At 35.0% G+C, this 8,532-nt stretch overlaps 1 protein-coding gene across 1 annotated transcript; it reads right to left on the bottom strand.

The window, feature by feature from the left end:
- Positions 1–2,921: 2,921 nt before the first annotated feature.
- LOC116005502 (3-hydroxyisobutyryl-CoA hydrolase-like protein 2, mitochondrial) lies at positions 2,922–7,093 on the bottom strand. The gene is made up of 14 exons (XM_031245707.1): positions 6,883–7,093; positions 6,561–6,641; positions 6,397–6,465; positions 6,195–6,258; positions 5,471–5,550; positions 5,029–5,112; positions 4,727–4,811; positions 4,488–4,573; positions 4,283–4,404; positions 4,119–4,179; positions 3,785–3,883; positions 3,600–3,701; positions 3,464–3,505; positions 2,922–3,283 (listed from the first exon to the last, which is right to left on the bottom strand). The coding sequence occupies exons 1-14, from the start codon at positions 7,018–7,020 to the stop codon at positions 3,164–3,166; spliced, it is 1,233 nt and encodes a 410-aa protein (XP_031101567.1). The 5' UTR covers positions 7,021–7,093; the 3' UTR covers positions 2,922–3,163.
- Between the last annotated feature and the right edge of the window lie 1,439 nt (positions 7,094–8,532).

Here is an 8,532-nt window from a genome sequence, read left to right as displayed (position 1 = left end):
GTTCATGAACAAGACATAATCTACGTTCACGAACAATAACCAAACAAACAACACAACTATATATGTTTGTGAACATGTTCGCGAATATTATTAAACAAACACTTAATGAGCTTGTTCGTGAACATCACTAAACGAACATAAATGAGCTTGTTCGCGAACATTACTAAACGAACACAAATGAGCTTGTTCACGATCTCTTAGCAAACGAGCTTACCATTGTTCAGACTTTGTTCGTTTATTAACCGACTTCTAAATTTTGTTTGTTAATGTTCGTTTACCTTAATAAACGAACATAAATGGACGCTTACCGAACACGAACACGAGTAGTTTGTCGAGAGCTCTATTCACTAACACCCCTAACTGAATGTACATTATACAAAATCAGAAAAAGAGTCAAATTGGCTACCTAAGTCAACCGGATAGTGCAATTACGTCCTCTAAGTAGAAAAAACTTCATTCAAATCCAAAAACTTCATTCAAATCCACTAAACCGATAAAATTGTTCAATGAAGTCCAAATTGACTTGTTTAGCAGGTTAATTCGTCGTAAGTTTGACAGTGTCTTTTTTTAGGAGACTACACAATAATCTTTGAGGAAATTGGTTACCAATCTTTGTGAATAGGAGTTAACATATGCAACAAGAGTTTCATCTAAAGGCAATAGAGATCTTGCAGCACGAAGAAGTCGTGTTCTTAATTCCCAAGTCGCTATGCAAAGAGCAATGACAAGTGATAAGTGCAAAAGATGCCGTCTTTATAAGGTCATTATTGGATCGTCTAGTGCACAATTCGTTGCTTTTGTGATTGATTTGTCCCCTTATTGCGTTAGAATGATTGACATTGCTATTAGACCCCGTTCCACGCTTGGCTAATTGTTTTGTAGGTAAAAGATGTGCAAAAAGGGCAGGAAATGACAACATTTCAGATAAGTGAAGAACAAACCAAAGTTGGAGCAAAAAATAGGCCAGGACTGCAGTGGACGCTCGGTGGACGCGCGTCCACCCATGCGTCCAGGCCTGCGTCCGAAATTATGCTTGCAGAAGTTTGGCAGCAGAACAGCAGTCTGCTATGGACGCGCAGTGGACGCGCGCGTCCAGCACGCGTCCACCAAACAGCTCTCTGAAGTTGAAGTCTGTGCAGCAGAAACGCCGTGGACGCGCAGTGGACGCTCAGTGGACGCGCGTCCAGCGTGCGTCCAAGCGTGCGTCCATCGCGGAAATTTAAGTTGTTAGGCGAGATTTAAAAAGGGAATTGAGCCATTTTGCAGGGGATCGATCACACTTCAGTTTTAGATCATTTTAGACTTTCTCTCTCTAGGATTAGCCTAGAGAGAACTCTCCCAAATCACTCCACATTGCAATTCTTAGTTTAGATTAGAATTAGAGAAGAATTCCATTGTTGCAAGATTGTGATCTACATTCAAGTTCAAGATTAAAGTTCAATTTCAAGTTCAAGTTCAAATTCAAAGTTCAATTCCTAGCTAAGTCTTCCTTTTAATTTCCTGTCATTACTTTTATCTTTTGCTATTTCAATTCCAAGTATGATTAGATAGATCTTTGTGGATTTGGATTGAGCAATGTTGTATGGATATTCTTGAGCTTTGAATTGATCAATTAGGTTTTGCAATTGCTTGATTATGAGTTTGATTGTGTGAGTGGTGATCCACTTTGACTCTTGTGTAGGGGTGATCAACCTATATGAGAGGCGTTTGGAGAAGGAGTCTCATCTACGAGAGTAGAGTTACTCCTTAGCCTAGCCTAGCACATTTCCCTCTCACCTTTGAGAAAAGGGAGAGGAAGGCAAGAGGCACATAACGTGTTTGTCAAAATGCCCCTTCTAGCCTAATGATCACAAGGATGACATTACGGTCTAAGAAGTGAGTCCATTGACCACGAGAGTGGCGGTGATGTTGGTGACCTTGTCTCATTTTCGTAATCTAAGTGTTGCTAGCCTAATGTCTTAGGAAATCAAGGATACCTATATGAGTTGCAAGGTTCAAATCCTCCTTTCCCATTGATTGTTTCCTTTGTTTGTTCCTTATTTTCATGATGTCTCATGCACCTTTTTTACTATGCTTGGGTTACCTTTTAAACACTAAACACTCTTGTGCTTAATTCCCTTACCGCTTGAATTCCCTCCTTGCCATCAATAGAGAACGATACTCGGGAACTTCTTCCCATTTTACCACCTATTTCTTTCCATCCACCGCGAAAACTACACTCATTAACAAGTGTCTAGCTTTCATACTTGCTTGTATAAGCTTTTATGTCTTATGTAATTAAAAATGCATAGCGAATTGAGCTTCATTCTAGGCTAGCTAAGGTCTCATGGATTCAATACCCACGTTAAAATCTTGGAGTCTCAATTTTGTTTATGCATTTTAACCTATATGTTTTTTTGCACTTGATGATTAATTATAACATGTAATCAAATATTTGGGCCTACTTAATTATCGTAATTGAGATAAAGCAAACATAGGGATATGGATAATGATACTGAGAATCATCATAGTCCATATGGGAATTTAACTTGATTATTTATAAAACAATATTTCATGACACAAACAAACTGCACATACTTACCATAATACTCGCTGAAGCTCACATAATTGATCTAAGACTAAAATTTATTAATCTATAAATACCAAAGCCTAAGGTTTTTTCAAATTTCAAAGAAAATTATATGCTGGTTTAGGCTTAGCTTGGCTAGAATATTGACAAATATGCTTTTTCAAAAGCTTCAGAGCATGTTCAGCATTTGATGAATAGTTGAATAGCTACTTTGTTGTCATGCAGAGATTTTATGTCAATTTCTTTATTTGTTTCTATTCCAACGTTTTAAAAGAACAAATCGGTAGATAAAAACTTTATCCTAAACAAATTTAAACGAATTGAAACTGCACCATACACATTAGTCAGGTTAAACACAAAAAAATACTCTTTAATCAAGCAAAACCCTTATAATAAGTAGAGCCCTCAAAATGGACTTAATAAACTTGGTTACATAAAAATCAAGAGATAGTCTAAAATCAATGACTAAATTAAAAGTGTATCTTTTCTCTCCAATGGTGTTGGGTGGGTCAAAAAGCTATTGTTTCTTGCCTTCCTATCAAATCTAAAACTATAGTTTGAAGATTTTACAGAAATTTTAGTCGGAAGCAGAGATCAAACTGAAGGCTCTCGAATGGATGTTGGCAAGTTTAGTTCTGATTCAAACTCATCCAGAGGAGCAAAGAAGGATTCAACCATGTCCTTTGTAACGTCCTCCAATCGTGGTGGATCCCACTGAAAATTTATTCCAAGATATCGATTAGGCATTCGCTAAGTATTTATTTCTAATTCAAGAAAATGAACAACGAGAGATCAATGCTGAAAATATTATGTAAAAAACATGACTAATTGTGGCCGAGTAACCAATTGGCATTGCCATTTTTATGGACTGAGAAAGCGTGGATCATTCGATACCTTTGGACTGAAATCCTTGTCAATCAATCGAGCACGAACACCCTGCATTAAATGGAGATAATGACATAAGTTAATGCATGACCATTTTAATAAACTTCATAACATTTGGGAGCCAGATCGAGATAGAAGCACGTGCCTCACAGAAATCACCAGACACCTGTTTTGAAATCCAGTTCAGGGATATGCGATATTCACGTGCCAGGCACTGATCAAGTGATTGAAATCTCCCTTCTCTAATCTAAAGTTCGGCGCCAAAACTTAATAATTTTGAATAATACAAATATTTTTACAAAAGAAAATTGAAAAGGAATAAAGGCTTACTGAATTCAAAGTGACTTTCAAGCTTAACGGAGATGCTGCTTTTATCTTTTTAAGAGTTGTAGCACACCATTCATCGTACGACTCAGCTGCCTCATTTTCCTGAATGAATCATTTTTGCACATTTCTATTTACCACGAAATGAATATTGGCTAAAAGAGGTACAAGAAATTACAAAATGCTAACAATCCCCTATCCGAAAGCAGCGAATATGAACAAGAAGACAATAACGCAATAAGTTTACTGAGAAGGACCGAACCCTTCTCATATGTTGAACATTTAAGCAATTAAAAAATTTTCTCTACATTTCATCTCTATAGTACAATTTCAGCCTTACCAGAGCTTCAATAATTTCCTCAACCGTGTCTGGACTAAAGCATTTATCAATCATTTCAAACCTGAAAAAATAAAACCACCATGGATTCGTGGACTTAAAGATGAAAAAAGAATATCATAATTGCTTGAAACGAGCATAACAAAAGTTTAAAGAAAAGACATTACTTGTGAAGCACGCTTCTCCTATCTGGATAAACAAGGTCCCCATATTGAGCAAGAGAACTTTCAATAACAGAACGATCGTCTGTCATCAATTTACCAAGCCGTTCTTCAATCCAGGGAAGCCTCTGTACGACACAAATATCAGTAGTGCAGTGTTAAGAACATAAAAAATTTCAGGAATATCCAATGCACAAAGCGTAATACTAACTTCTTTCAATACATAGTGTGTTGCAAGACCGTAGGCAATCATTTCTACACCGTTAAGTTTTTCTCCTGTTAAAGCCAAATATTCACCTGCAAATGTAGGTGATTGCACCTAGAATTATATAAAAGATGGAGATTGAACTGGAAAATATTTAGAAAATCATAGCATAATTCCTCATCTAAGCTAGCTTATTAATCAGTTAAACCTGATATAGAAGATATTGATTGTTTTCCTAACATTACCTAAGTAGCCAGGAAGACGGGGAAGATAATATGAGGCCCCACCATCAGGATGAAACCCTATTTGAGATTCTGGGGAAGAATAAACCTGCAAGTTATTAAAAGCTTTAAATATTAGTACTCAACCATTAAGCAAGAAAATGATAAACTTTCCGGAGCATGGTAAGCATAAAAAGCTGTTTTTCAATAAACTGATCAAACAAGTATATTCAAAACATACAAACATCATCAGAACCAAAATAATTAATAATCAAACAACAAAGAAAACTGCTACCATTTTATGGATCTAGGAAACGGTTACATACAGTTCTATCAGTTGCGACGCGAAACATTCCAGGAAGTGCAATACCTGCCCCACTTCCCATCGTGACACCATCTAAGATAGCAACCTGTAGAAATGATCCACAGAAGGATGAAGTATATAAAAAACAATACTTAACAGATCTAGAAGGGTATGAGCACAAAGATGCAAAGAAATACATATTATTGGTTAGAGATTTTCTATTCTCCTATCCACCAAGTTGTTAAATTTTTAGAGAACAAAATATTCAGACTATCATGCTAGAAAAATTATATGATTCACATAGGCACTTAATATTGACAGTACATATCATTGCAAGACAAAACAATGACATCAGGACATTATAGAAAGCTGATAAAAGTTAAACTCTTCCATTTTTGAAGCTTCAGCAGGGGAGCAAAGTCAAGTGCAAATGTCAAAAATAAATATGAATCACAAATACTCACATTCGGCTTCAGATATGTTCCTAAAAGGTAGACAAAATTATACAGTGTCTGGAAGAAAATTTTGCATTCCTCAACCTTCCCTGCAGAGAGATCATTGTTAAGTCTTTCTAGCATCATACCAAGCAATTAAGGATAGACATCAAAGAGCCACATGAGTCAATGTCAGATGTGGTTTCAAAGTTGTGTGATTACAATGCCTATCCAGGACAAGCAACAATTAAATAACATCCAAATTGAAAGGAAAAATAAATTATAAGTGGCTAAGAAAATACCAGTTCATCTATAGATTAATATTCTGTCTTTACTACAGATGCATTAAAATTAGACCTGCATTGCAGGCATCACGAAATATAAAACAAGACATTGAGTGAATGGAGGTTATGAAAGACACACCAAAAGCTATAGACAAAACTGGAGGTAAATGGGATAAATTGAAGAAAATGCATATGAAAAGGATTTTCTAATTTTGAGTAAATTGAAGTGTTATATATTCTTCAAATACACTTTTCCAAATTGTTAAACTACTTACAAAGAAGAAGTTCCTATTCTAGGTGATTAGACATCAGAGAGAACTTTAAAAATCTAAACTTTACAAGTTGAAGATTCTTTAAACAAATCCAGAAGCTGAAAATCCTTAGACTTAAAAGTATTAACAGATAAAATGAGAAACAAAAACAAGAATTTCAGCCAAAAAGATCAGATACATTAAGTGTGCAAAGCAAACCTTCATTAATCAACTGATGAAGTGTAACAACATCAGCTCCGGAACAGAAAGCTTGATCACTCCCCTGTGGCAAATGTAAGTGAAAACATAAGAGCATTTCCAACTTTCCATTCAACACTATCCATTTAACATTTAAAACCAAAAACTAATATTTAAGAAGAAGAAAAACGGCTCCTTTTTATGCCACATTGCCCTATACTACCTTCATAACAACAAATCCAATTTCAGAGTTCTCCTCCCACGAGTTATACAATCTATTCAAGCGAGCCACCTTCAATCCAAGAAAACACCACTTTTAAGTTCATGTGCAGTGTAGCATTACAGCACAACCCAGAAAGGCAGAAACAGAGAGATTGTGTATCAAACCATAGAGCTAGTGAGAGAATTGAGTGCAGAAGGTCTATTGAGTATTGCTGCTCTTGATTTCGCCCTTCCTTCAACTAAAACCTATGATGAAAACCAAAAATATTTTTAAAAAAATAAAAATAAAAATAAAGAGTAACAACATTTCTGCATTTCAATAAATTTTATGTAATTTATGTTAAAAAGGATAAAAATTGAATCTTTTTTTACTTTATGAGCTAACTACAGAAAAACAATATAAAACAAAACAAAAATCAGAAGTAATCTCAAAACACAAACAAGGGTTCATATGTACACTTAAATGTATGCAAATGAGAGAGAGGACCTGCTCTTGAAGATAATCGTGTTGGGTGTAGCTCGGAAGAGCAGAAAAGCTTCTCTTTTGGTGAGAATAGAGAAATCCATGCCTTTGCTTAGAACATCGACTCAGTAATTGTAGAGTTTTCAATCCTATTCCTGGCATTCTCCCTCCCTCTCTCTCTCCCTCTCTCTCTCCCTCTCTCTCTATGTCTCTCTCTCTCGTCGCCGTGGGTGCGTTGCGGCTAATGGGCTTTTCAATGGCAGTCTAGTCTGCGCTTCCAATTTCTACTGCGAACTGCGAAGTACTGAAGTTTGGGAATTTAGCTTATAATTGCAACTTAGCCCTTAAAACTTATGAATTTAGGTGTGTGCCGCTATATTTTTAAATACTGAGTTTGTATTTTTAGATAATGATGATAATAATCTTGATGTTTTGCAGTGGTGGAAAGACCACGAAAAATTTTTTCCTATTTTATCTATTATTGCAAAACAAATTTTTGGAACTCCAGCTTCTACAGTAGCAGTTGAACATGAATTTAGTGTAGGTGGAAACATGTTGGACGAGACTCGTTCAAGAATGACGCCACAGTCAATTGAAATTCAAGTTTGCACATCCGATTGGGGATTGGCAAAAATTAGAGAACAAGAGAATGATAAGTCAGGCATCATCAACGATTTCTTTTCCGATGATGCAACCACTACTGCAACCGAAGGGGAACAAACCGACTCCTAAAGTCCTAATTCTAAAAAAAAAAGGTAAAAGAACTACGTAGGCTTTGATTCTTATTGAACTTTCAATAAGATACGTAGGCAACTTAATCTTGGTAAAATTAAGTGCAAGCCCAAAATTATTATTATTATTTTTTGTTTATCATTAAAGTTTATAGAAAATCAATGTATTATTATAACCAATGTATTCTAGATTTTAAGAATTGAGTAGTCAATACTCAATAATATATGAGATTTGAATTTTGTAACCAATGTAATGTATTCTTTTCACTGATTTGAAATAAAATCCAATTATTGAACTTACTTATAATCTTATATCAATTGTATCATTGTATGTTGTATACTTACTAATTACTACTTGCCTACTTCATTACTTGGCCATACAAATACACAATTATGTTACAAGTTTCATAATAGTCATAATACATTAATATTTAATAATTAATACTACAAATTTACAAAAAAAAAAAAAATTTAAAAATCCCGGTTAGAACCGGCGGTTCGAACCGGAACCGGAACCTTAATATAAGGTTCCGGTTCCGGTTTAATGAAACCAAGAACCGTGAACCGGCGGTTCGGAACCGGAACCGAACCGCGGTCACGTCTATATATATATATATATATATAACAAAATCCTCCAAAGGAAATCATATTTCCTCCCAAAATATTGTACATTAAAACAATTAAAACAATAAAATAATATTAAAAGTACAATAATATTAAAACACGAAATACTATAACATCAAAATATTGTTATACATTAGGATTAGTACATTNAACAAAACTGAATGTAAACTTGAAATCATTAACCCAGACATAACTATTAAATCCCAAAACTTTAAATATGGACCTTGGGAACAAGATGAGTTTAAAATGCACATCGACCAACTTTTAAAACTTGGTATTATAACAAGATCAACTTCTAGACACAGAACTCCTGCTTTTA

Source organism: Ipomoea triloba, chromosome 15 (genome assembly GCF_003576645.1).
Source record: "Ipomoea triloba cultivar NCNSP0323 chromosome 15, ASM357664v1".
NCBI classification, from domain to species: domain Eukaryota; kingdom Viridiplantae; phylum Streptophyta; class Magnoliopsida; order Solanales; family Convolvulaceae; genus Ipomoea; species Ipomoea triloba.
The sequence above is the reverse complement of the archived record's forward strand: the minus strand, read 5'-3'. Positions and strand labels throughout refer to the sequence as shown.

Excerpts from the sequence above, each read along its gene's own strand:
- LOC116005502 (XM_031245707.1), bottom strand. The coding sequence starts at position 7,020 with ATGCCAGGAATAGGATTGAAAACTCTACAATTACTGAGTCGATGTTCT. Across the intron at positions 4,405-4,487 it reads CACACTATGTATTGAAAGAA|AGGCTTCCCTGGATTGAAGA; the intron begins GTTAGTATTACG and ends TGTGTCGTACAG. Across the intron at positions 3,506-3,599 it reads TGTCTGGTGATTTCTGTGAG|GGTGTTCGTGCTCGATTGAT; the intron begins GCACGTGCTTCT and ends CATTTAATGCAG.